This window comes from Penicillium mononematosum (genome assembly GCF_028829835.1).
Source record: "Penicillium mononematosum strain IBT 11891 chromosome Unknown utg000005l:1.0-9366267.0:1.0-9372171.0, whole genome shotgun sequence".
Taxonomy (NCBI): Eukaryota; Fungi; Ascomycota; class Eurotiomycetes; order Eurotiales; family Aspergillaceae; genus Penicillium; species Penicillium mononematosum.
The window spans coordinates 4678855-4704236 of record NW_026643275.1 but is presented as its reverse complement, the minus strand read 5'-3'; the positions used below and the strand labels follow the sequence as shown (position 1 = coordinate 4704236).

At 50.1% G+C, this 25382-nt stretch overlaps 13 protein-coding genes across 13 annotated transcripts; 5 read left to right on the top strand and 8 right to left on the bottom strand.

Annotated features, from left to right (window-relative positions):
* Positions 1-431: 431 nt before the first annotated feature.
* Positions 432-2960, top strand: N7519_009940 (uncharacterized protein; the record flags this gene model as incomplete). Its single annotated transcript, XM_057296713.1, has 5 exons — positions 432-450; positions 519-578; positions 635-1242; positions 1298-2806; positions 2868-2960. 5 exons carry the CDS (start codon positions 432-434, stop codon positions 2958-2960), a joined length of 2289 nt encoding a protein of 762 aa, XP_057144595.1.
* Positions 2961-3538: 578 nt separating this feature from the next.
* N7519_009939 (uncharacterized protein) lies at positions 3539-5108 on the top strand (the record flags this gene model as incomplete). Its single annotated transcript, XM_057296712.1, has 5 exons — positions 3539-3595; positions 3669-3773; positions 3830-4435; positions 4505-4905; positions 4994-5108. The coding sequence occupies exons 1-5, from the start codon at positions 3551-3553 to the stop codon at positions 5106-5108; spliced, it is 1272 nt and encodes a 423-aa protein (XP_057144594.1). The 5' UTR covers positions 3539-3550.
* A 189-nt stretch (positions 5109-5297) lies between these two features.
* Positions 5298-5540, bottom strand: N7519_009938 (uncharacterized protein; the record flags this gene model as incomplete). The annotated part of the gene is made up of 1 exon (XM_057296711.1): positions 5298-5540. One exon carries the CDS (start codon positions 5538-5540, stop codon positions 5298-5300), a length of 243 nt encoding a protein of 80 aa, XP_057144593.1.
* A 221-nt stretch (positions 5541-5761) lies between these two features.
* On the bottom strand, positions 5762-6052 carry N7519_009937 (uncharacterized protein; the record flags this gene model as incomplete). Its single annotated transcript, XM_057296710.1, has 1 exon — positions 5762-6052. The coding sequence occupies one exon, from the start codon at positions 6050-6052 to the stop codon at positions 5762-5764; it is 291 nt and encodes a 96-aa protein (XP_057144592.1).
* A 136-nt stretch (positions 6053-6188) lies between these two features.
* On the bottom strand, positions 6189-6623 carry N7519_009936 (uncharacterized protein; the record flags this gene model as incomplete). The annotated part of the gene is made up of 2 exons (XM_057296709.1): positions 6189-6513; positions 6577-6623. The coding sequence occupies 2 exons, from the start codon at positions 6621-6623 to the stop codon at positions 6189-6191; spliced, it is 372 nt and encodes a 123-aa protein (XP_057144591.1).
* A 411-nt stretch (positions 6624-7034) lies between these two features.
* Positions 7035-8446, bottom strand: N7519_009935 (CCDC47 family protein; the record flags this gene model as incomplete). Its single annotated transcript, XM_057296708.1, has 3 exons — positions 7035-7410; positions 7463-8303; positions 8383-8446. The coding sequence occupies 3 exons, from the start codon at positions 8444-8446 to the stop codon at positions 7035-7037; spliced, it is 1281 nt and encodes a 426-aa protein (XP_057144590.1).
* Positions 8447-9308: 862 nt separating this feature from the next.
* Positions 9309-11077, bottom strand: N7519_009934 (MDM34 family protein; the record flags this gene model as incomplete). The annotated part of the gene is made up of 2 exons (XM_057296707.1): positions 9309-10680; positions 10743-11077. 2 exons carry the CDS (start codon positions 11075-11077, stop codon positions 9309-9311), a joined length of 1707 nt encoding a protein of 568 aa, XP_057144589.1.
* A 763-nt stretch (positions 11078-11840) lies between these two features.
* On the bottom strand, positions 11841-12736 carry tim21 (the record flags this gene model as incomplete). Its single annotated transcript, XM_057296706.1, has 4 exons — positions 11841-12040; positions 12100-12154; positions 12211-12395; positions 12458-12736. 4 exons carry the CDS (start codon positions 12734-12736, stop codon positions 11855-11857), a joined length of 705 nt encoding a protein of 234 aa, XP_057144588.1. The 3' UTR covers positions 11841-11854.
* A 331-nt stretch (positions 12737-13067) lies between these two features.
* Positions 13068-14819, top strand: N7519_009932 (ADP-ribosylation factor GTPase-activating protein; the record flags this gene model as incomplete). Its single annotated transcript, XM_057296705.1, has 7 exons — positions 13068-13133; positions 13200-13335; positions 13407-13590; positions 13653-13790; positions 13829-14358; positions 14417-14734; positions 14791-14819. 7 exons carry the CDS (start codon positions 13068-13070, stop codon positions 14817-14819), a joined length of 1401 nt encoding a protein of 466 aa, XP_057144587.1.
* Positions 14820-15390: 571 nt separating this feature from the next.
* Positions 15391-16913, bottom strand: N7519_009931 (folic acid synthesis protein; the record flags this gene model as incomplete). The annotated part of the gene is made up of 3 exons (XM_057296704.1): positions 15391-16375; positions 16445-16653; positions 16710-16913. The coding sequence occupies 3 exons, from the start codon at positions 16911-16913 to the stop codon at positions 15391-15393; spliced, it is 1398 nt and encodes a 465-aa protein (XP_057144586.1).
* A 2759-nt stretch (positions 16914-19672) lies between these two features.
* N7519_009930 (serine/threonine protein kinase) lies at positions 19673-20770 on the top strand (the record flags this gene model as incomplete). The annotated part of the gene is made up of 4 exons (XM_057296703.1): positions 19673-20002; positions 20024-20282; positions 20340-20567; positions 20619-20770. 4 exons carry the CDS (start codon positions 19673-19675, stop codon positions 20768-20770), a joined length of 969 nt encoding a protein of 322 aa, XP_057144585.1.
* Positions 20771-20803: 33 nt separating this feature from the next.
* N7519_009929 (serine/threonine protein kinase) lies at positions 20804-21323 on the top strand (the record flags this gene model as incomplete). Its single annotated transcript, XM_057296702.1, has 2 exons — positions 20804-21136; positions 21201-21323. The coding sequence occupies 2 exons, from the start codon at positions 20804-20806 to the stop codon at positions 21321-21323; spliced, it is 456 nt and encodes a 151-aa protein (XP_057144584.1).
* A 173-nt stretch (positions 21324-21496) lies between these two features.
* Positions 21497-23017, bottom strand: N7519_009928 (alpha-L-arabinofuranosidase B; the record flags this gene model as incomplete). The annotated part of the gene is made up of 1 exon (XM_057296701.1): positions 21497-23017. One exon carries the CDS (start codon positions 23015-23017, stop codon positions 21497-21499), a length of 1521 nt encoding a protein of 506 aa, XP_057144583.1.
* Between the last annotated feature and the right edge of the window lie 2365 nt (positions 23018-25382).

Here is a 25382-nt window from a genome sequence, read left to right as displayed (position 1 = left end):
TGAAAGGCTATAGCTTTTCTTTTCAAGTTGAAATAGTCCTATTCTTAAGGAAACCAATGCGTTATACCTCTCGTCGACATACTGGCCACTACTGCAAGACTACGTGCGTTGCAATGCACATTTCAATCCACCCGGAGGTCCAGATACATGGGGATTTCTAATGTTCTTTTGATTATTTTAAAAAATAGACGGGATATTTTCATAGAAGATCCATGGATATGAATAATGGTACTCTGTATAAGACGTCCTAAGGACATTCGAAGGTTCGCACCTGGGGCAGGTACAAACGGCTAAACAGTGCACGTGCCACATGGCGTTCTGGACAATTCACCGCGAATCTCACCGCCTTGCTTTTTTGTTGGCAACTGATATCCGTTTGAATTGAGCCTTGATCAACCTCACTTTTCTCACAAAGTGGTACGACTTACATCATGTACAATCCTTACCAAGGTGAGCAATGCCTTCTTCTTGTCTTTTGGGAAGGCCTTGGTGATTTGAAGAAACTAACTCTTACATAGCTCCGGGTCTTTATGGACGGGCTCCTGACTACGGTGCCTATGGTGCGCCTCCGGGCATGGGTGAGTTCGCTCCTTTCCCATAATTTCATTTTTCAATTTAGGCTGACCAGCTCCAGCACCCCCTCCAGGGATGGCTGCTCCAGGTACTGCTGCTCCAGGCACTGCTGCTCCTCCCGGCATGCAGCAAGCCAATGCCCAGCCTGGTCGTCCAGGAAGCTTCCCGCCTAACTTCCAGCCGCCTGCGAATATGCCAAACATCAATTTTTCTGCCCCGGTGATTCGCTTGGGTACCTCAGGCCCGGCCAAGCCTGCAGCTCAAGAGAGCGGTCGGGAACGGGGTTCCGAAGCTCCTGGGCGCCGCGGTGGTCTGGGATCAATGGGAATGGATACCCAGCGCCATCATGGTCGCGATTCTATGATGCAGCTTCAGCCACCCACACGCGAGGAGGTTGTCCGCACGCTTTTCATCGGCGGGATTACGGAAGGCGCAGGTGGTGATGATGGCATTGAGCGTATTCTACGATCTACTGGTCTCTTGCGTCGCTGGATCCGCGCCACAGATGCTGATGAGAAACCTTGCCGGTTTGGATTTGCCGAGTATGAGGATCCCGAGAGTCTCGAGGTCGCGGTTGAGATTTTGAAGGACGTGGAAGTGCCGGTCAAGAGACAGACACCCCGCGCCGAGGGTGATGAGGAACGAGAGGTTGAAAAAAGCAAGCTTCTGGTGCGTATAAATTGTCTCCCGTTTCCTCAAGTCTGACTTCTAACTTGTCTAATAGGTCGTCGTCGATGAAGGTACCCTCACCTACTTAGAGCAATTTGAGTCTAGCCGAGCAGAACAAGACCCCGAGGACCGCCAGGCACGTTTCACCGCTGCCCGCAAAAATCTAGATAATGTCTTGTCTAGCCTTTTCCATCCCACAGCCCCGCTTCAAAAGGAGGAGGTGTCGGCCCTTGATCGGGAAGGCGACAGTGAAATGAAGGATGCCGAAGTTGCGAAGGATGGCGAAGTGGTCACCATTCCTATTACCATTGAAGATGAACTAGCCGATATCCCTCCCGAGATGCGCGCCAATGTGGCAAAGGAGATCTCGGCTTTCCGTGAACGAAGCAACCGCCGCGACATCGAGCGTATGAAACGCGAGGAAGAGATCGAGGCGATGGAACGTGCACGCAATTCCGGCTCTCGAATCAATCGACTTGCTTCGCCTCCGGCATCCGCTCCCAGTGGACCTGCTGCTGGTATCAACGGTATCCCGTTGGGCCCGCGGGATCGCAATGTGTTGAACGCACCTTCTGGTCCGAAGGCGTTCGGTGTGCAGATTCCCAAGGATTATCAGAAGGGAGTTTCTTTTGTCAATGGTGGATCCCTCAACGGAGTCTCTATTGATCGCGAAGGCGAGGATTCCGATGCCAGCGACGAGGAAATTGAACGGCGCCGACAGGATCGCCTCAAGGCTGAGCAAGAGAAGCAATTCTCAGACCTAGAGCGACGCTGGCTTTCCCGTGAGCGCAGCAGAACCGCTGCTCTAGAGCGAGAGAAGAAGCGTGAAGATGAGGAAGATGAAAGTTTGCAAGCTGCGCACGATGAGATGGAAGCACGACTTGGCGCTTGGAATGACGATATTGAGGACAGCCGGAAGGCGGTCGATTACTACGCAGACCGCAGTGCCTGGCTTCGGAACCGTGCAAGCTTCCGTTCTCGTGAGGCCAATATTGACGAAGCCGATCGCGCCGCTGAGGAACGCGAGCGTGTGCAGTCCGCCAAGCAGCAAGAGCAGGCTCGCGGTATGGCCGACGACTTCCTCGCTCGCCAGGCAAAGGAGCTCGAGACGCGTCCCCAGGAGGCACCACGCGAACCCCAACGCTTCAAGCTCTCTCTTGGAGCCGCCGCGCAGAAGGCCCAGGCCGCGACCAGCCGCCGCGCAATGGCCGATGTGGAAGGTCTGCTAGAGGACGAGGAAGAGCCCGCTACTACAACCCGTCGACCACTCATTCCCATCAAGTTCGATTCCGCGGCCGAAGCCGCAGGTCTCACCGACGAGGAACGTGCCCAGGCGGCCCGTCAACTCGCAGCAGAGATTCCGGCCGAGAAAGAAGGCCTGTGGAACTGGGCGGTCAAGTGGGAATTTGTGGACGATGCTGTCATCAGCGACCAGCTCAAGCCTTTCGTCGAGAAGAAGATTGTCGAATATCTTGGTGTACAGGAGCAAATGCTGGTGGATGTGGTGGAGGAACATGTGCGGAAGCGTGGATCGCCTCAGGAGTTGGTGGAGCAGCTGGCGGAAGTGAGTATTTATCTCTTCTTCTTTATGAGACGAGTTACTGACCTCAGTTTCCTATCTATAGGCATTGGACGAAGAGGCCGAAGTCCTTGTTCGCAAGCTTTGGCGGATGATCATTTTCTGTTCCGAGAGCGAGAAACGAGGCCTGTCCTCGTGATAGGGCTGCATATCAAAAACAGGTCCCTGTGCCTGATGTCTTTAAGCTTCACTGAAATACAACCATGTACACAAAGGAATAGCTGCATGTATGATTCCAATCTTTCTGAAATCGCTAGGATCTGGTCTCGTTTCCATGTAGATGTAACCTCCCACGTAGCTTGGGGTAAATCACGGAGTAGCTCCGAGTATAGTACCTGCGTTGTGATTGGCGGAACGATATATTTTCCCGGCATTTCGAATTCTCCACCAATGAGAACGGGTCTACGGCAAATGACATATGGAGAGGGAGGGGCGCGGGATGAACTGGAGATGGCGCGGGGGAATATATTTGCTGTATATACAGAGTGGAATCTCTTTTGGTTCCTGAAATCTTTTCTCACCGATATCTCTCATCTCCTACTTCTCCTTGTGCGTCTTTGAGCTGCCAAAAAAGGGGTGAAATTGACTCTCAACTCTATACCCCGGATATATACACCCCGCATTTCTAGTTAACCACAGTGTTTCTCTCGAACTCCTGCGTCAGCAATATTGCTAGCCATTGACAGAAGTAAAGCATATTTCTACTATCGCAAGTAGCAAATATTCACAATGGTCAAAATCACTGGCTTCACCACGCGGGACGTGAGGTTCCCGGTACGTCAATCCTACCTCCGGAGCATTTCCGTATATATACTCAATGCACCCAATACTGACACGGCCGTCATAGACCTCGCTCGACAAGACCGGCTCAGATGCTATGAATGCAGCGGGTGACTACTCCTCCGCCTACTGCATCATCACCACAGACTCAGAACACTCCGGACATGGCATGGTACGTCGCACCACATCACCCACCCACGATTCTTTAATTAACCCAAGCCCTTACAGACTTTCACAATCGGACGCGGCAATGAAATTGTCTGCGCAGCAATCTCCCTGCTCGCCCCAATGGTGGTTGGCAAAGATTTGGACGAGATGACCGCAGACTGGGGCAAGACCTGGAGGTACCTTGTCTCCGACAGCCAGCTGCGCTGGATCGGCCCCGAAAAGGGTGTGATCCACCTTGCCCTTGGTGCCGTCGTCAATGCCCTCTGGGATCTGCGGGCCAAGACCCTCGGAAAGCCCGTCTGGCGCATCGTTGCCGACATGACCCCCAAGGAGTTTGTGCGTTGCATTGATTTCCGCTACATCACTGATGCCATCACGCCTGAGGAGGCTATCAGTATGCTGAAGGAGGTTGAGTCTGGTAAGCAGGAGCGTATTAAGGAAGCTGAGGCTAGCAAGGCTGTCCCTGCCTATACTACCAGTGCCGGGTGGTTGGGATACAGCAAGGATAAGCTGAAGTTGTTGTTGCAGCAGAGTGTTGAGCAAGGGTATAAGCATTTCAAGCTTAAGGTTGGAGGAGATCTGGAAGATGACAAGACTCGCTTGCGTATTGCACGTGAGGCTATTGGGTATGACAAGGGTAACATTTTGATGGTTGATGCCAACCAGGTACGTTATCTCCCCTGGAACTGATTCCATTACACTTTCGAGTCAGACTGACACTGGGGAAATGAATAGGTCTGGTCCGTCCCCGAGGCAATTACCTGGATGCAAGAACTCGCAGAGTTCAAGCCCTGGTTCATTGAAGAGCCCACCTCCCCCGATGACATTCTCGGTCACGCCGCCATCCGCAAGGCCCTGGCCAACACACCGCACGGTCCTGTGGGCGTCGCCACAGGCGAGATGTGCCAGAACCGTGTGATCTTCAAGCAGTTGCTGCAAGCCGGTGCCTTGACTGTTCTGCAGCCCGACGCCTGCCGCGTCGGTGGTGTGAACGAGGTTTTGGCTATTCTCCTTCTGGCACGCAAGTTCGGCGTGCCTATCGTGCCACACTCGGGAGGTGTCGGTCTGCCAGAGTACACACAGCACCTGAGCACGATCGACTATGTTGTTGTCACCGGCAAGAAGAGTGTTCTCGAGTATGTGGATCACCTCCACGAGCACTTCGTCCACCCATCCAGCGTTAAGGACGGTTACTATGCTACCCCCCCTGGAGCCTGGGTACAGTGTCGAGATGAAGGCTGAGAGTATGGATGCTTTCGAGTACCCCGGGCAGGAGGGGAAGAGTTGGTGGAGATCGGAGGAGGCTAAGAGCATTATTGATGGGCCTAGAGTTGTATAGATTTGATAGGCTTGAGCGTGCGGTTTGTTCTAGACGATCATGTGTTTATGTGTATTCATGTCAATAATTTTCAAAAACTGTGTTACATATAGTATTCACTCGGTGTAGATTGGCTGTAGCTAGATGTGGCCGTTTTTCGCTGGGCCGCAATTCTCTCAACGGACCCTAGCATTTCCCTATGACTATAAATCAGTCCCTAAAGACCTGAGACCTGACCCACGAATACGGCTCTCGGCCGTAGTCGTAGGCTTCTCGTTCCTCTGAAGTTTGATACAGCACCAACAACTCCAGTCCAGGAATTTCGAATTGAACATCCTTCTCCGTTGACTCGGCGCAGAACCCGACAATCGCCTTTCTCAGATTGGGAAATTGATTCCCGCATACAATCCCAACCTTCCGCAAGTGAGGAATGATCCGCGCATCAGCATACATAATGGTTAAATGCTCTATTGACGCCGGAAGCACGTCTACCAACTCTGGCCCTCCTCTGTCAGCCCGAGGATTCGCAGGATATGTCTCCATGACAGCAGACTGTGAATGCAAGAGCCCAAGCAGACTATGCATACCGCTCCGCAGTACCTTCAATTTTGTGAATTGCTTCAATTCAGCCCCCATATACCATTCACGTGCCGTCAAATTGTACAAGGACCGCTTTAGCCGTCATCGTCGTACAGCATCGTGAGCTCTTCGAGCGTGTCTTTATGACGCTTGAGCTCTTTCACAGCCTCCTGAGGTTTGAAATAGCCATCGTAGTAGTCGACATTCCCGAAGGTATAATTGAACGTGCGGAGCGTTCTACAACCCTGCACGAACACCCCCATGGCATCGGTTCCCATTCCACTCTCGAGGATGTGAAGATGCTCAACTGCAGATGATCCCTCTTGAAATTGGGACGGACCCATAGTCTCATCATTTAGCTGTACGAGTTGCACTTCGCGTGACATGTTAAGAATGCCCCTACGGCGTAGTCCCTAAAGGTTTCCACAGCACAGGAAATATCGGTTGCCTCTATAGAGAATAGTCGCAGGTTATCAATTATGGAAAATTTGCCCGACTTTGCGTAGGTAAACAGCTCACATATCAGATCGCAGATGTCGGGTGGTATAGGAATAGATTCTTCAGATTGGGTAGCTTGTAGAGTAGAAGAGTCAGCATTGCGTCGCTGTATCCTTCCTTTATTCCCTTATTTAGGTGATCTTTGAATTCGTCGGGAATTGAGAGGTTCGAGACTGACTGGAAGAATTGAATGTCGTCCTCTGAGATGTCGCAAGGGTCATCTTCAGTTACATTTGATGTGTTGAGCTCTTCAACGTATTTAGCTCGGCCTGGGTTGGTGACTATAGCCCGCAGGAATGTGTTGTAAGGTTGCTGGTTGTAGTTTAGCTTCTCCAGAGACGCGGGGTGGCTTGTTGGTGGATTTGTTTGCACGTCCGAGATAGGCGAGAGATGTCAGTTTTGTCTAGGAGACCTGAATATGGAGTCGAGAATTTCCAGAGGAATAAGAGGGAGTGTCATATTGTCAGGTTCAAAGCGAGGTTGATTTAGTATCTTCTCCCATCTTATCTTCGCGCGCTAGTTAATTGCTGCAGGGCTAAATTAAAAATGACCACGACATATCTGCCCTAAGCTAAAGCCGGTTATGATCGACTGCAGATGGAATCCTGCGATCTTCTTTTCCGCCGATCCCAGTTTATATCAAGTAGCCACCACACGGAAATATGCCTGATGCTTCGAGAAGGCATTCAACCCCAAGCAAGGAATGAGCGCTTATTAGCCTCATAAAACACATGCATTTTAGGACAAAGGACCGCTATAGACAAATATCCTGCCAGAATAATATTAATATACATTGAAGGTACATGAGCCAAGATCGGAATTGCTTTTCAAGCCCGCTTCACGTTTTCTCTATAAAAGTAGCATGAGAAACTAAGCCCTCCGAGTGGCCTTCTTCGTGGAACGTCTGTTCTCCTTCTCCTTCTCGCGATCGAGGTACTTGCGTTGCTCGTCTGCAGTCATACCACGGAGGATACGCTCCCGCTCTTCCTTCTTCAGCTTCTCAGCAGCGAGCTTGCGTTCCTCAGCCTTCTCTTCTTCATCGGCACGGCGGAGCTTCTTTATTTCGGCCTCGCGAACGTTCCGGACCTTGCGCATCACCTCAGCACGGAAGTGCGCAGACGCAACGAGCTTGTCTGCGAAACCGAGGAATTGCTGGAAGAGAGGCAGAGTACTAGCGTAGGCATCAGATGCGGAGGGAATGTGCATCGAAAGGCTGATACGCTTCCTAGGGGTGGTTTCCTCGATCCTAGATTCGTTAGAGAGATTATACGTATACATAGCTGCGGAAAAGGCCTTACTTCAACGGCTTATCAGTCGGCTGGTCAGTAACAATCAAGTACTCAAACTCATGGCCGGCCTGCTCAATGGCCTTAATCAACTCGGGAGTGAGAAGCGCATCAGTAATCTCAGCGCTCTCCGTCATCACAGTCACCCAGGGAGGCAACTTAGCGTGATCCTTTGTGAAAGTGATCGAAGCATCGTAGCGGTCCTGACGGACCTTCCGCATACAACTTTTGTGCACAATAGCCCAGATAAATCCATCATAAGTCGAGTTATTAACCTTTAAAGCGGACGAATCCTTAGAGGGAACGGGAACCAGGTCCTTCTCCTTGCCATCGAACGCATACAAAGTAGCTTCGACCTTCTCAGTAGGAGCAGCCCAGCTCTCCCAGAGGAAGCTAAGCGCATAGTCCATCCAGTAGGTCACCGGGTTGTACCGTTTAGGCAACTTAACCGAAATATCAACAAAGGCAACATTCTGCCGACCCGTAGCGTAAGAGACGAATTCCTGAAGAGACTTCTCCTTAAGCAGGCTATCCGGAGTCGCAGTCCCCTGAAGGCCACCAAATCCGACCACGGCGAATTCGTTCTGGAGGGCAGTCGCGTGGGCCTTAGCCCATTCCTTCGCCTTACGTCTGTTCTTCCGCGTACCCCACAGATGGAAAACGACAATCAGGATAATAAAGGGCAGGACCATCGCTTCCTGCATAAAATCCTTGGGCGAAGTCCGCTCCCACACCCGGTACCATGCCGTGTAGGGAACGGTAGCTCCATTGTTCGGCGAAGCAGCTAGCGTCGGCGACGAACTGAAAACAGAGGCAGGAGAGGGTTGAGAAGCCTCAACAAAGTCCGCAAATTCTATACAATAACAGTGTTAGACGAGACCAGCAATTGCAGCGATCGCAAAAGAATCGGTGTCTCCGGACGGATAGCTTACCATCGTCGGGCTTGACCGCACCGGACTCGGCGCCGCCAAAGATATTCTTGAGCATGCCAGACATTGTCAGTGTAGAGGAAGTACAGCTAGCACTAAAGACAACCTCCGAGAATTGGCGACGTGGCGGGTGCAAGAAAGAGAGGAAGCCAAGTTCGCGGAGATGAAGATGGAACGTGCACGTTGGCAGAACGGCAGAATGCTGGGCGGTGGAGCCAAGCCGAAGCGGCCGAATCATGGGGCATATTAGATATACTGGGGTAACCTACCGAGGTACACTACGATACGTTTATTAGGACATGATGAACCAGGCATTGCTCAATTTCTCAAAAACACTTAAACGTATATAACATACATAGGAAAGGTGAGTTAGCTATCAGTCGGATGCAGCCGCATATTCTGAATGCATGATGGCCTTGCCATCGGCTCCAGAAACGAAAAGGGCTATTAAAGAAATCGACAAGGACACGTGAAAAGAGGCAATTGACGGAAAGTGTGCATTTTATCTACATACAAAACGGACATTTAGTCCTTCCCAGCTCCAGTCCTACCATGTCCAATCCAACATCACATCCCATCAAGCCCATATCTGTGGAAATACAGAGGTAAAGGTAACGTATCCTGCGTAGAAAGAGAGCATTCGCTTGAAACCAAAAGAGTAAACCGCCGTGCCAACCCCAAATCGCAAAAGAAACCCCCCATTATTGGAACCCGCTAGAACACACAAGAATCCAACAAACCAAATGGATGAAAGGAAACGAAAGAGGGAGAAGAGAAACAAGATCAATAATAACACAGATTCGTAACAGTCATGACAAACTCCAGGTATCACTTGCTGGAGGTAAAATCCAACTTTTGGGCTCTACTTTGAGCCAGAGGAAGGAAAATCAAATAAAGGAAATGTATGTCGAGTGCTTAGCTGTAAGCACTCAGTGGTCATAAGCCGGTGGTGGTGTTTCTTCCGGTAAGCCGTGGCCCCAAAAAGAACCACAGGAATTTGGTGCCATCAGTTTCTCGTCACGCATACGGCGCGCAACTTCACCCGCCAGTGTTTCGACGAAGGCTTGGTCCACAATGTTACCGGTCAGGCTATCGTGCGGAAATGGAAGGCCTGCCGTGGAAAGCTGTCGTGTAGGGCCCGAAGGCGGACCGACTTCCTGGTGAGGTGTAGGGCGGACACTTCCAACAGTCACATTCACATCGTCAGTCTTTAAGGGGTTTCGAGGATTAGAAGGTTCAGGTCGATCACAGAGGATTTCACCGGAAAGATCGTGGCGAGGCAGAGAGCGCGAGAGGCTTATACGACGTTTCTCGGGGATAGTCTCGGGGATAGCGGGGAGGCGCTGGTCACTCTCAGGCGATAATGGCGGGGTAACTGGGTCGTCGGGCTGTTCATGGACGGCCGGCAGCGGAGCGGAAATGACTGAAGGAGCACTAGCGCTCTCCGTATAGGTGGCTTCATCGCTCACGCTCACGCTAGCAGAGTCGCTGGGTGTCGTTGGGCGACTGCGGAGATCCACCACACGCTTCTTTCGCCTTCTAGTATGTGCTTTGGAATGGCGACCGGCTCCTAAGCTTAAACCATTGCTGCTAAACGACTGAGTGGGTCCGGTGGGCGTCCTGCTCTGGGCTGAGCTTGTACTCGCGTTGTCTATGAAAGTAGATATGCCGCCGGTCTGTGACTGAGTTCTCGAAAGAGCGGGGCTTATTGGCGATATAACGCTGGCAGACGAATCGTTCTGATCGCAAGAGGTCCATGCACGGTATACAACGTGTTGAATCGACGGGGTGAAGAGTGAGAGTGTGCGCTGGGAATTCGTCAGGGTTGCTAGACTGAGGAGGTTCTTCTGGGAGAACAGCGAGTGGGTTTCGGCGGCTGAGTCTAACGATAACGATGCAATATCCGACTCATCTAACACATTTCCTAATGAATCCACGGGATCCTGCGGCGGAGTCACAAGAGGGTCATGTCCGGGACCTTTAGTGGGAGTGGGGGTTGTGTTCATCTGGTTCTGTATCTCCTCTACCCGATATTCTGGATCGCATAGCTGTAGCGATAGGCGATGGATAATAGCTGGTAGCTCATCTATAAATAGTATACGGAGTTGAGCCTCGATTTCTCCTTGTAAGAAGTCACGGACGAATGCGATCGAATCGAACGTGGAGGAGACCTTAAGTGACTCGAGCGGGTCATTTCGGAAGACGACCGTGATTCCTTTCTGCTCGGAGAAGACTAATATAACAAAACCGGAAAGTTTGAAATCGGAGAGAGTTATATGTAAGGGAATAGTAAGGGGAGTCCTATAGTATGCCAAGAAGACAGGTAAGTGACGTACAACTAGGGGCATAGGAAGACAACTTACGCTGCAGCCAACGGTAGTGGCGACGTGAACGACGGGCGTGTTATGAGATATGTATTTAGGGGATTCGCCTGGACTCTCGTCTTTAACGTTAAAAAGGCATCTCCGGTGTATGACATTTTGAAGATCCCTCGGAACCGATCCTCCGCCAGATCGCCGATCTCGAGAATCTCTAACTCGGGAGGGATCGAGCCTAGGTTTAACTCGGTCACGATAATATCATCGACGATAATCGGCGGCTTAGGCGATTTGTTGAGAGCAGCAGTCAGAAGGTCTTGAGCACGAGTGTAGAAACTCGCGTCCGCCATAAGCGGCGACCAGTTGAAGTTGAACGCCATGGCCGAGCATTGAGGGTGCGGGTGTCGCTTTGTAGAAATAAAGAAGTGGAAAAGAATAGAAGAATAAAAACAAAAGACGGGAAATGAGATTATTATAAAAAGACAATAGGACAAGATGCAAGAAGGAGCAAAGACAATAGAAGTAAGAAGGCAAATCTTACGAAAAGCGAAGGCGAAGATTCCCGAGGCGACTCGCGTGACGCCGCTGCAATCCAGAGTAGCTTGTACTATATGTACAATATAGTGTTATTCCCACGTGCAGTTATGCTTCATTTGCTGCATTGTTCATGGGGCTCTTTGTTGTCTCTGTTGGCTCTAGTATTCAGTACTATTCTATTGTCGAAGGGGAAAATCAGACCGGGAAGCATACGTCACAGTCGGAATGTCACGCTTGTAGACCGGTTAGCTAGGAATACTACAGTTATCCTGTTCTTCTTTTTGTAAATTGGTCAACAGATATGGATCCCCAGGATCAATTCGACTTCGTCGAGTAAATGTGCACGACTAGCGCACTGAGGCTAAAACCCCATGAAAATATGATACATCTTACAGGTCACCATAAGAGCCTGAGTGGACGGCCATTGGCCCGGTCCTAAAAAATACAAGAGAAGCGACTTGTCCGAACTGGTGAAGACCAGCCTGGAGCAAGCGCCAAAACAGAGGTGCAGAGGCTGCGAATGTCCAAATGCTTATCGCAGATGAACGCATGAACCTATGTAGTGAGGTGTGGTTGTTGGAGGTAGCGGGGTATAGTAAGGAGTTAGCATCATTGCCAGATCAACGCCACTGAATACCAAAAAGCTTCAAGGCGCTAGTCACATTAGCCTTCTCTGAGGCTTTTTCGAGGACGATGCGAGGGTGGCCCTTCACATCCAACGCCAGAAGCTGGTACTCGAAATTGCTCTTATCCAAAGGTTTCATCATGTGCACGACGACCACGCCGGAGTTGAGAGGGCCTTCGACCTGAGATACCACAATTAGCATACGGATCCAAAATCGTCCGGAAAGGATATGTAACATACATGGAAATGCATGCGAAGGTGCTCACGACCTAATCGATCTTTTTCAGTTGATGATCTAGTCACTGTCAGTATTTCGTTTCTATACCGTTATGCAGAAACCATAGAACCTACGCGATAGGTTTGTTTCGTGCCCACCGGCTCGAGGTCTGCTCGCCATATGCCTTGATCTCTCTTCGATCACCGAGCAATTTTATGCACTCGGGGTCATCTTTAATGCGCCCTACCGCCGTTTCAAATTGCCATGTCTTGCTGTTTGGCGACAAAACTTCGAGATAGAAAAGTGTGAAGACTCCACCCTAGTCAGATCGTATAGTCAGCAACTATCTACCGGATCATCGTGAACGAATGCACTACATACCGTCAGTACTGCTCCAGCTAGCACGATAACGAAGTTGAAAGATTGCTGCGTCGCCCGCGCAACCTTCTCTCCTCGACTCAAATCGCCCCACTGGACTCTCCCGTCGTCGGACAAGACTGTAATGCTCTTTTTCCTTGACGATGAAGTTTGAGGCCCGTTACCTATGTTGCTTTGCGTGGCGTACAGGCGAGTGATCTGTGTCTGTATGCGGGGAGAGGAGTAGAGGGCCAGAGATGCCGGCGATAGCTGGGGAAGAGCACGCAGTTGGATAGACCTCATTGTGAACGACTAAAACCGAGCGTCTCGTAAAGAGTTGGAGTATCTGAGTGGAATACCGGGCTCGATCATCTTCCAGCCTTGGAAGGCTGCTATCGATCTTCATTATCGGCAGCACGTGATTACAATACGGTATTACAATACTGCCGTTGGCGGAAAATGCCCCGGCCAAATGGGAGGCGCTGTATCACGATTACACCAGGCACATCAAGAGAGTCCACGTTCGCCGTTCCCGACTCGGGATGCTTTACTCTTTGCCTAACCCGAGCACATTCTCGCCCAAACCCCCCCTTTTCTTTTTCCTCTTTCCCATTGATCTCTTCTCGGTGCCATTATGAGTGCCACGAAGGCGCAGTCTCAAAAAATCTTTGAGAAGGCCAAGCTGAAGCCCGCGAACAAGGTGCGCACACCCCCACCCCGTATGCTGTATTATTGTGGCGCTCGATTCTGATGTTTTCGCTTTCAGGTGTGCTTCGACTGCGGCAGTAAAAACCCGACATGGTCATCAGTTCCATTCGGTATCTACCTGTGCCTTGATTGTTCGGCTCACCACCGTAATCTCGGTGTGCACATCTCCTTTGTCCGATCAACAAACCTCGACCGTACGTACCCTACCACACAATTTCTTTACACGCCAAATGTTCCGACAGACCAACCCTAACGTTTCATGCAGAGTGGCAATGGGAGCAACTGCGCCTGATGAAGGTTGGTGGAAATGAGTCTGCGACCAAGTATTTCCAATCGCACGGAGGTTCCGCTGCGCTGGCGAGCAAGGACACGAAGGTGAAATACACGTGCAATGCGGCTGTCAAGTATAAGGAGGAACTTAAGAGGCGCGCTGCGCTGGATGCGCAACAGTCAGTGGATCCAATCCCGGTGGAACTGGCTATGTGCTAACCAGTATTATTGCTCTATTTAGGTACCCCGGGGAAGTCATTATTACGGATCTCCCCGCTGGCACTCCCTCGGATGACTCGAGCACCCCTGCTGGCGACGGCGACGATGATTTCTTCTCCTCCTGGGACAAGCCCTCCATCAAGCGTCCGAGCAATCCCCCGTCGCGCACCAGCACGCCCCCGTCGTCAGCCGGACTAGCTCTCCTTTCCTGAACGCCGGCCCCAACGCAAACGGATCCCGCTCGAAATCTCCCCTGTCTGCTTCGGAAGAAAAGGCCGCCTCTCCCGCGCCGACTGCTATCCGGCCCACCAATGTTACTCGGAAGACATCTACAGCTAGCTCTGCAAAGAAGGGCAGTGTCCTTGGTGCCAAGAAGGCGCCCAAGCTCGGGGCTAAGAAGGTTGCTGCTGCGGATATTATTGATTTCGATGAGGCAGAACGCAAGGCCAAGGAAGAGGCTGAGCGCATTGAAAAGCTTGGCTACGACCCCGAGGCTGAGCAGGCGGAAGCCGACGCCAAGAAGGCCGCAACTGCTGCCGCCGCCGTCCCGATTGCTTCTCCTATCCCAGTCAGTCCTGCTGGCAAGACTAGTGAGCGAAGCTCAGGTGATGTGGAGCGACTAGGCATGGGTGTGAGCAGACTTGGTTTTGGCCAGGTGTCGAAGCCCGCTGCCCCCAAGAAGCCAACATTTGGTTCTGTTGGCCCTGCCAAACCCAGCCCTGCTGAGGGTAAATTTCCCTTGTTGATTTGTGTAACATATGAAAGAGAAGCTGACACTCCACACAGAAGCTGAACTCACCCAGACCAGAACCCGATTTGGGGCCCAGAAGGGTATCTCGTCCGATGAATTTTTCGGACGAGATCGGTTTGATCCCGCCGCCCAGTCAGAGGCTAAGGAACGTCTCCGCCAATTTGATAGTGCTACATCCATTTCCAGCAACAGCTACTTCGGCCGGCCCGAGGATGAGGTCAGTTCACTTGACGATGGCTATGGTGATATGGAGGTTGCTGCTAAAGATTTCATCCGCCGCTTTGGTATCACGGCTGGGGATGATCTTGAGAACCTGTCGCATCTTGTCGGCGAAGGTGCAACTAAGCTACAAGGTGAGCACGTCTTTGTTTTGACATGTAACCACTTCTTGCTAATTGAATGTCACCAGGTGCTATCCGCAATTATCTGAACAACTAGTCTAGTCGCCTATGTTCATCAGATATTATGCCTTCTATCACTTGAATACCTTAGCAAGCAACATTGTTCCCTGACTACCCCCAATCCCGTCTGCGTGCGTGACGTATACTGTGTCTCGCTTGCCTATCTCGCGCCCCTGTCAATTTCTTTACCTGGAAAACCATTGCGATCAACAGTCGGCCAAATCTTGGGTTTCATCATTCTGGTTCGCAATCTGGCGCGCGATTGTCGATTTTTTTGTCTTTTCCCTTGCTTCTTCGCATCCCTACACAGCAACATGGGGCGATGGAAGGGAATGTACCTTTTATTTTATTTTGCTCATTTCGTTGATATGGTTTAGGATGATCGAGAAATTCATGATTTGATATTATTGATAGACAAGAACTTTTGACAAAAGCGCAACTCCAAGCTCTCAAGTCCCACACCGCTCAACCCAAACTCCATGATGAATGAAGAGAACACAGTAGTACATCATAGTACAAGCCACACCCAAGTGTTGAATACAAAAAAAGGCCCCATATATACACCAGCAGGGCAATGCTATGTGATAAGTGACGTAGCTAGTACGATCTCAATCAACGCGATAAATCGCATCCGCAACCTTCGTCACCTGCGACATCTCATGGACATCATGAACACGAACAATGTCTGCCCCACCAGCCACACTAGCAGAGACAGTAGCAGCCGTACCCCAAACGCGCTCCCGGGGTGTCTTCACCCCAGTGAGATGACCAATGAACCTCTTCCGACTGGGCCCCATCAACCAAGGGAAGTATTCAAGCCCCGGCATCGCACGCAGCCTCGGCAACTCCCGCAAGATCTCCAGATCATGTGGCTGGATCTTCGCAAAACCAAGACCCGGATCGAGGATGATGCGCCAGCGCCGGATCCCCGCGTCTTCGGCAGCCGCAATGCGCGCGCCCAGCTCAGCAGCCACTTCCGGGATCACGCCGGTAGGGTACTCGTGCAGGGTCGTCATTGTCTGCGGCGTGCCGCGCATGTGCATCAGGATCACGGACTTGCCGATCCGCGCTACTGTCGGTAACATTTCTGGGTCGAGGAGGCCGGCTGAGATGTCGTTGACGATGTCTGCGCCGGCGGCGCAGGCGGCTTCCGCTACGCTGGCGCGGTAGGTATCGATGCTGATGGCGATGTTGGCGGCTTCTGGGATAGAGGTTCGGATGTGCTGGATTGCTGGTACTACGCGGGCGATCTCTTCGGCGGGACCGACTGGTGTTGAGCCTGGGCGGGTACTCTCGCCGCCGATGTCGATGATTGTTGCGCCGGACGTGATGAAGTTGCGCACTGTCTCCGTTATGTAGCTTAGGTCTGTTGGCGAGTGCTTTCCGCCGTCAGAGAAGGAGTCTGGTGTTAGGTTGAGGATTGCCATGACGTGGGTGCTGCGCTTGGGATCTGTTGCGCGCAAGGATGGGAATAGTGGTGAGATTGGGGTTGTTGATACTGGTATTGGGTCTGGAGGCGGGAGAGCCTTCAGATGTGTGCTGTATGTTTGTTTGTCCTTTCCTGGTAGTGGAGGGCATTCATTTGGGATTAACCTAGATTTGGGTGGTCAGTACATTCCTTTATATGCAGATATGGCATATATAGAGTCATCGGGGTCGTACTGGCTGAGAGGTCGCAATACAAAGTCTCGTTCAAGCATCAGGTTGTGTGGGATGTTGAGACGTTCGTGAGAGACGGTCTCTCGATCATAGAGTAGAATATCCAAGTCAATAGAGCGTGGGCCTTTGTCGATGAGCTTCTTTCTGCCCATCGCAATCTCAATGGATTGAAGAGTGTCCAAAAGATCCAAAGGTGCAAGAGTTGTTTCCACCTGAGTGAAATTAACAATTGGCTAGAAAATCTGGACATTAACTTCGCTAAACATACCTCGCATACACCATTGATGAATGGATCTTGATCAAGCACATACATCGGTGCGGTCTCGAACAATGAACTTGTCCTTTTCACTTTGATACCAACTCGATCCATTTCAAGACAAGCCTGCTCAATCATTTCTACTCGGTCTCCGACATTGCTTCCCAGGGCAATGAAAGCCCGGTGGATGTCTGGACCGGGGAATTTCAAATTCATCTTGGAGTCAACTGCTTGTGCAGTGGAGAAATTCTTCACAGGCGGGGTCAAATGCAAGGACGTTATTGAACGTCTAGGTAGACCATTTCTGGCGAGAAACCCCGATGCCAATTGGACTGTATATTCCGATTGGGGCTGATCAGGCGACCCTACTAGATATTAGTGCTGGATTGAAGTGCAGGCATGGCAAATCAGAAGGAAAAAAAATGCGGGACAGGCATATTTCCCCATTGGGACGATACGCCGATAAGGGTGGGAGGGGCTCCTAAAAAGTAGCTAGGCACATACCCAGGTTCTGTGGTGAGGATGTTCTATAACTATAGGATGTCGTCAGATTTGCCACAGTCAATTGATTACTTGGTGGCTTTACCCTGTATGCAATGGTCGATGATGACTCCTGGCCGGAGCTGCAGCCAATGGCAAACGTCTTAGCGATCTCCCAATTTGCTGGAAATAAGGAATATGAGATGCCAATGTATGGGCTCTCTGGATTACCCTGGCATTCATGCTGATTTGAAAAAGAAACGTAAGAATACAAAGAGTGTAAGAGCTTCGAGTCAGTCCTACTAAGTTTCACGTGGTTCGCCTTCTTCTTGGCGTTGCCGCCTTGACGTTTTGACGCCTTGATACCTTGGTGCCTTGGTGCCTTAATACCATTTCTTGAAATGCTAATCTGACTGGCCCATTTCTGATGGAAAGAAAATGTAGTTCTTGCATATCAATTGACCTATCAGACTTGCTATCTGAGAGGAGCGGGAGAACCTGTAGTTATGCTGCCCGTGCTTTGACACCTAATCATAGGAAACTAAAGTGTATGTGATAGATAAATCTGCAGCTACAATTTGAGAATTCCGATATCTATCATATAAAGCACAAAATTGAACAGCGGTGAGGACATTTATTTAACCGGGCTGAATAGAGCATTTGAACTATCATCTACTGGGAGACGGCTGGAATACAAATGGAAGGACTGGGCCTGACACCGGATTGAACATACCACTCATCCTTCCTCCTCAATTCACACTACACCGAGGCAATGATAAACCCATCAACTACCGGGTCAGATAGATATCTGGATCAACTCCAAGCCGGTGGATCTGACTAGTGGAAGACCATCTGATTGCTTTACGTTGCGGCAGGTGCGAATAAGCAAGTACGACGATGTTATGAACCTCCACTCTATGAATGCAATCAACAACTGGAAAGCAATGTGTGACAATGCAGATTAAAGGTTGGACTGGTTTACTTGGATACTGAGGAAGGACAACAATTTGTTGAACTTCTCAACTCTGGGCTGATGACGAAGTTTGGTTGAAAAATCCCCAAACAATCAAATGTGTTGACGAATACCTCTGCTTTCGGCAACCCGACAAAGCGACGAGGCATGACATGGTACCCCCATTGACACCTGCAGAATAAAAGTGGTGCTGATGTGTTCTAGGGCGTATTGGCATTGGTTAGCATTCTCTCACGGGGATATCTTCGCACGGGCAGATTGGGACTCGATAAAAGATCTTCTGGATCATGCCGATAGGGTCCTGATATGGATCAATGACTCCTTCAGTTAGCCCCGGTAGCGCCATAAACAAGGCAGGATTGCAAATGTGATCGAGTCCTATATAAGGACCGAGAGCTTCTCCAAGGAAGAAGCCAAGAAGAAAACAAAGGAGGAGATCCTTCGAGGGAAACACCTTTCTATGACTTGTGTGTCGAACGGTTTGTGCGAGAACCAAACTTCCCCATAATATAAAGCAATTGCTGGAAGTTAGATGACTACATGAATCTCCAAGACAAATTATTCAAAACAGAAGGGGTTGTGCGAAGATCTCAATAAGGGGAAATTTCCTATCCAATTGTCAAGTGCTGCCAGAAGAGTGGGCAATCAAAAACATCATTCTCGGCATATTCCAACAATCGCGGATAGCAAATACGAAGATGGTGCGTGAGAGTAAATTTCAAACTTGGACTTCATATCGAGCGTTAGGGCTCTAAGAGGATACATTCGATTATCTTCAGCCGCTACAAAAGGAGATCGAACAGGATATCTGAGAGATCGAGGCCCTGACAAGGGAATCCAACCTAGAGTCATTGCTCTTGGTGGAAGTCTTAGGGACGATCCCGAAACCTGATGAAAAGGGGCATCGCAACGCTTAATTTCTCAGCCGCTATCAAATTGGAACTTCTATGCCCATTCTTCTCCACTTTTTTTTTTCTGGTCTACTTCGGTAGAGCACGTTTACTAGCTCTTAAGAGTGTAGCGCAACATATATTGCTGGTGTTTCTCCCGGGGACTCGTTCAAAATATCAAATCTTCGATTGGTACGGAGCATAGTGCCCTATCATACTCAGGCTCCAATTCCATAGGGCACTCAAGGACCTTCCAAGGTTGGGACCTCGGGAGGGGCCGGTCTCCACTTTTAGCCCAGGTGGATCCCGTGAGCCCCATACCGCCCGAATAGCCTGTTGGCTCCAGCCTATTCAATTCTCCGTTGATCTGGCACAGACAACATTTCCTCTTCAATGTCTATACGGATTTTGTGCACTCACTCTCGCTTTCGTTCATTTACAGCGCTGGGAGCTCGAAAGCTTCCTTTCAACTTAATATCGACGACGGTCACTAACTCCTCCCGAATCCCGACGGGTCAGTCCCGAACACTATCCCCTTGATACGGAGCTGATTCTTGAACCAAGACATAACACCCGACGACCACCTTTTTTCATACTCCTCTGGACGATTTCTTTACAATAAAAAAATACGCATGCGTGAGCGCCATATGCAATTTAACATTTCTGCGCTTCAAAAAGTCATCGCGAAGCATGTCGGCCATGGAAATGTAAAGAGCATTGTCAAATACAGTGAAGGTGGCTTCAATCGCGTGCTTCTTGTCACTATGGAAGATGACTTTAGGGCCATCGTCAAAATCTCATACTGGATATCCGTCCCGAAAACATACGCAACCGCTAGTGAAGTCGCAACCCTTACATTTCTTCGCTCGAAGGGGTTTACGGTACCTAAAGTCTATGGCTGGTCTTCCACGACCGAAAACCCAGTCGGTGTGGAGTACATCATCATGGAGCATGCACCAGGGGTTGGTGCGGATACTCGCTAGTTTGACACGACAAAACACCAGAAAAAGGCGTTGGTAACAGGGATTGTTGACATTGAAAAAAGACTTATGAACATACCTTTTGCCTCTGTTGGAAGTCTCTATTTCAAAAAAGACCTACCTCCCCACTCGCAAGGCCAACTATATTCGCCAGTCACACCGGACGAGGACCGAGATTCCGAAACCTACTGCATCGGTCCCATTGCCGATTACATGTTTTGGTATGGAGAACGTACGAAACTCGACTTAGATCGGGGGCCATGTATGCTTTCTTTGCGAAGCAAAGTGCTATACAATGCCAAGCTGATTATTCGTATAGGGAGTGACCCGAGGCAATATCTTCTTGCAATCGCTAACAAAGAAATCGAATGGACCGAGAAATTTGGTAAGCCGCTTGAGTGCGACTTTCCATATAACACCGTTTTTCCAGGTGTCAACTCCCACCGAAATTATTTGGAACTTCTCAAGAAGTACCTAGCAATCGCTCCTTATCTTCTTCCGAAAGATCCCGGAGATATTTTGAATCGACCTACCATTCGCCATCCTGGTGTGAATACGAGCTTTTATCCTTGAGACTGTTAAAAGCTAACTGTAACAGACCTTACTCCCAGCAATGTTTTTGTGTGTCCAGACACTTTCGATGTCACTTGTATTATCGATTGGCAACATACAGTTGTCACCCCATTGCTTCTTGCTGCTGGCTATCCGAGACTATTTGAGAACCCTTCCCCGAGCCCCCAACAGGCCTAGCGCCGCCCAAAATATCCAGACGGTTATAACACAATGAGTCCCAACGACAAGGCTCAAATCGACGAGCTCATCCGGCGGGAAAGTCTTTTTTATCTGTACCGCGTCTTCAACGGGGGACTAAATAAAATGCATCTCAAAGCTCTACAAGATCCTTTGATTCTAGCACGTCAGCATCTAGTGGATTGTGCAGGCCGCCAGTGGTCGGGCAATCTCATGACCTTACGAGGAGCTTTGATGCGCATACGTGCTATATGGTCCCACATCCCGTGGAAGGATGAGAGTCCTGAATGTCCTATTGAATTTTCAGGGCAGGAAATTGGTGACCAAATTGAAAACGAGCCAATGTGGGACAATTTAAACACGCTTGTTGACCACTGGCGTGATGAACTAGGGGGGGCTTTCAGAGGAGGGCTGGGTCCGGACCGAGCAGTACGACTATGCCACCAAACGAAATCAGTCCCTCAAAGCAGAATTCTCCGATGGTGGCAGTGCAGATGAGCTTGAGAAAATCAAGCGAGGCTGGCCTTTTCAGGATCATGAGGAGTTCTTTTAGTGGATGCGCATCTTAATCATCGTATATTGCTTTACCCAGGCGGCCACAAAAGAGAGAGAGATATATTGCGATGAGTGAACTCGCTACATACACAGGATTTTGCGATACTAACAATACTGGATATAAATCTCACTACCAGCACTTCTCTACCCGCCTATGAAATGCAAGACGCCTCAAGCAAAGCCCTTGCTTATCACCCAGCTCACATCGCTATTGAAAGAAGTAGCAGAGTCGAACGTGTGGACACCGCCGTTGCTGGCAATGTATAGCACGTTCTCGTAGTGGCGGAAGTAGCGGGTGGGATAACTCCAGGACCGAATCGAGCTGCTCTCACCATTAAGGCCTGTCTGTGGGCAGAAGGTGGCGTCCTCGTGAACCAACTTCGTGCCGTCGTTGGCGGCAAGCACGAGCGCGAAATCAGCGTGCCGGATGAAGCTCCCCGGGGTATCGACGGACTCAAACGAGAAGCAATCGCTATTGGCAAGACCAGCGCGAACCGTCCAACTAGCCTGTTTCTTAAGGGCGGTAGTACTAGACGACGAGACAACCTGAGTGTTGATAGTCGCGCCAGTGTGTGCGATGTAGCGCGTCGTGTAACCGGACGTGGTAGCCCGCAGCGAGATCGAGGAACCGACGGTGAGCGCGGTCCCACTAGTCAGTGGCGCGGTAGCGTATTTAGCCGCTACGATGTTAGCCTGCACCGAGTTCTCGGTGGCATCGGTAGGGTAGCCAGAGGTCATGACGCCCTCGTAGAACGTGCCCTGGGCGCCGTTGCTGTTGTCGCCGCCAATGCCAAGGATGATGGCACCCTCTTTGCTCATCGGGTTGTATCCAGACACACTTGGACGAGCACCGCTGTAGTATGTTGACAGGGGACCGGAGGCCGCATTGCCGCCGCGGATGGCCCACTTGTTTGGTCCTCCCTTGACAACCGCATTGACAAAACGGTGGGATATCGACGGATCGCCGGCGTTGTTGGCTGGGCTTGAGCCAGAGAACAGGCCGTTCTCGAGGTCAGCCATGATCCATGGGCCGCTTCCAGCACCGGAGCCCCAGGCGGTGTTGTCACCATAGTAGATGGCTTCCATGTGGCCGTTACCCGTATCGGTACTGCTGATCTCGGCGTTGCCGTAGTCGAAGCAGCAGGCGCCATTGTAGTGGGTTCCATCAAGCACTGCGTACATGCCCTCCGCTTCGTCCCCTGTAGCCGTGCCGCTGGCGGCGTTGTTGCTGTAGCCCGTGCCGGGCGACATGAACACGCCGTAGGCCTTGTTGCCGTTTAGCGTGACTGGTGCGCCTATCGCGCTGGCCAGGTTGTCGTAGCCATTAGCTTCAGGGCCTTTGAATCCGCCGGGTGGTGCCTGTTTAAGATGATTACCGCGGCCAGACTGGTCATAAATGATTGTGATCAAGCAGGTGGTGTTTGAACAGAATTTGTCCTGGGCAGCGGCATTTGCAACCCCACCAGCGGAAAGCGGCGAGATATCGGTCGTGGTGCCGTCGGAGCCACGTTTGACCTGGTAGAGTGCGCCGGTGTAGGCGTTGTACAGGGCGCGAGTGGTGCTGTGCGCGGCGATGCAGGGAGTGTTGCCGGAGGCGTAGATATCGCAGGGCCCTGCTTCAACAAGAGTGCTAGTGGCAGCGAGGCCTAGAACCAGTACACAGAAGCGTTCAAAGCTTCGACGTGAGAACATGTTTGATCTATTGGACCGTAGGTCAGGCAGGCCTTATCGCGTTTGGGCCAGAATGAGATGGTTTAATAAGCTCGGAAGAGAAAAAAGTAGGGCCTTATGCCGTGCAGTGTCCTTCATATTTATATTATCCAGTTCATCCGCCAAGAAACCTTTCTAGAGGAGGAGTGGTAGGGCTGTAATTCTCCTCCAATAAACTTAGCAAGGACATGAATGGTACCTTTCAAACTCCCGATTAATACGGCAGATTTAAGCGGCACCACTCATAGGGCTACTAAGAAGTAGTTTGACGGAATCTCTGGCTTGTGTCTTAATGGGACGGAAGGCTTCGTTCCGCTCCTGATGTTAGCGGAAAGCCTTCTGTATGTCTCAAAGGGGAAGACTATAGAGAGAGTTCCGATTGACGAGATGTCTTGAATGCACCCCACATAATAGTAGCATTAAGCTTGTGCCACCGGGATTTCTCCCTTTTGTTTTCTTCAGGGCCCAACAACCGGCAAAATCCAATTGAACAGATGGCTCATGATTGGACTGCGAGCAGACAAGCCTAACCAGCGTAGGATTGTGGCGGTCCAAGCAGTCTGAAGTTTACTTGCCGGGGATTTGGCGCCCTGAAGATGCGGGACCCTGCGGGGTACCTAGGGTACTTATTCCAATTAAGCATTTATGCCGAGGATACTTGGCCGTGGCTCAAAAGAGCTTAGACTCGGGTGATAATTAATCTAATCATATGATGTAGTTCTATACACATCAACAAGCCTGATCCGACATATGTTGTTTTCAGGGTACACCCACTTTAGACTGCGTGGTATTGAACAGAACGCAGGTTTGTTGCCGATTTGTGAGCTGAGCCGGGTGACCCCTAGGGAAGATGTGCGTTCCTGCGACTGTTTGAAGTACGTTTGTTCGGGCAACAAAATACTGTTGCCTCGGGAGATCCCCCGCAAGAAGATCCTTGCAAGCATTTCCTGCCACTTATCCGCTCAAATACCTTTCCCGGTGCAGAACTAGCGTGATAAATCTCCGGTGGGGAGCGCGAATTCTGCAGAAGTGGCAGGCTCGACAGGGGAGCGTGACCTTGTGAGTTTCTTGACAGTGCGGGGGCTTATCACCCCAGAGCCAGGGCGGTATTGGGAAGACAAAGAAATATTGCTATACACTGGACAGTTAAATGAGAATCGGGGTATAAGAAATAAGTCATAGAATCTAATGAAGACTTAGTTATCTCGATATCCTGCATGTAGTCGAGAAAGGCCCTGTACCGAGGGTCCCCAGGTCCCAACCTTAGAAGTCATGCTTTTTTACCACTAACATGCGCACTATTTTGTCTTGTAGTATCTATTGAACAAGTGGAAATAAAATAAATGCTCAGAAGCCAGCCAACAATATGTCAAAAATATATAAATAAAGGCAAAAAATGCTCACACTCGGAGTCGAACCGAGGATCTCATGATTACTAGTCATGCGCTTTACCACTAAGCCATGCGAGCTGATTGGATGGGAGGTCTGCAGATCTTGGTAACATAAACCAAGTTTGGAGGAATATACGTTGAGAATGGCCATTGGGTGGATTTCGATTTAGAAATTCGATATGTATTCTCTGCAAGTATCATACATTGCGCGGAATTTGCGTGTTGTATGATTCAAACCCCCCACCCATTGCCCATGTGTGAGAAGTCTGGGCTGAATGATTCATGTGGAGGCCTCAACTGAGAAGGAACAAAAAACCACCTGGCTTGCATTCAATACAATAGCATGTTACTACTGTACTTGAGAAATTTGGGTAATTCCCGAAGCTGTTAAGGTTACTAATGAGGATGACAGGGCATAGGGAACCTTGATTTGATGATAGGGTATCCATTTCAATCCTGCATTACTAGTAGTGAGAAATTTCGGATTTGATCAGCGAACATGTTCATGTAAACACAGCCCGTTTGAACCAAAGAATTGAGTTTGAGCATAAAAAAACTCTAAAAGGGTCCGATCGGCATGAGGGGACACTCGACTGCGTACTCCGTAACTGATGACCTGAACATGTCCGCATTCCAAGTCTGCATTAGGGCTGTGTGAGCACTATCTGATATAGATTGAACAGATCCAATATGCTATAAAAAGCCAGGCCGGTTAGAGGTGAAGGCCAAAGAGAAAATATAATTCCAAAGCCTACAAGAACCTAGTTGGATTGTGAATTAACTCGGACCTCATATATATATTTAGTCTCGTGTTTCAATTGGATCAGCCTCAACCAACCTTCATCTGAATCACAATAAAAACTAATCCATTATCGTATTAACTCGCAGAGATAAATAAATGTCTCCATGGCAAATAAGATCATATCTCACCCCGTCAAATGCTGTCAAGGGCTAAT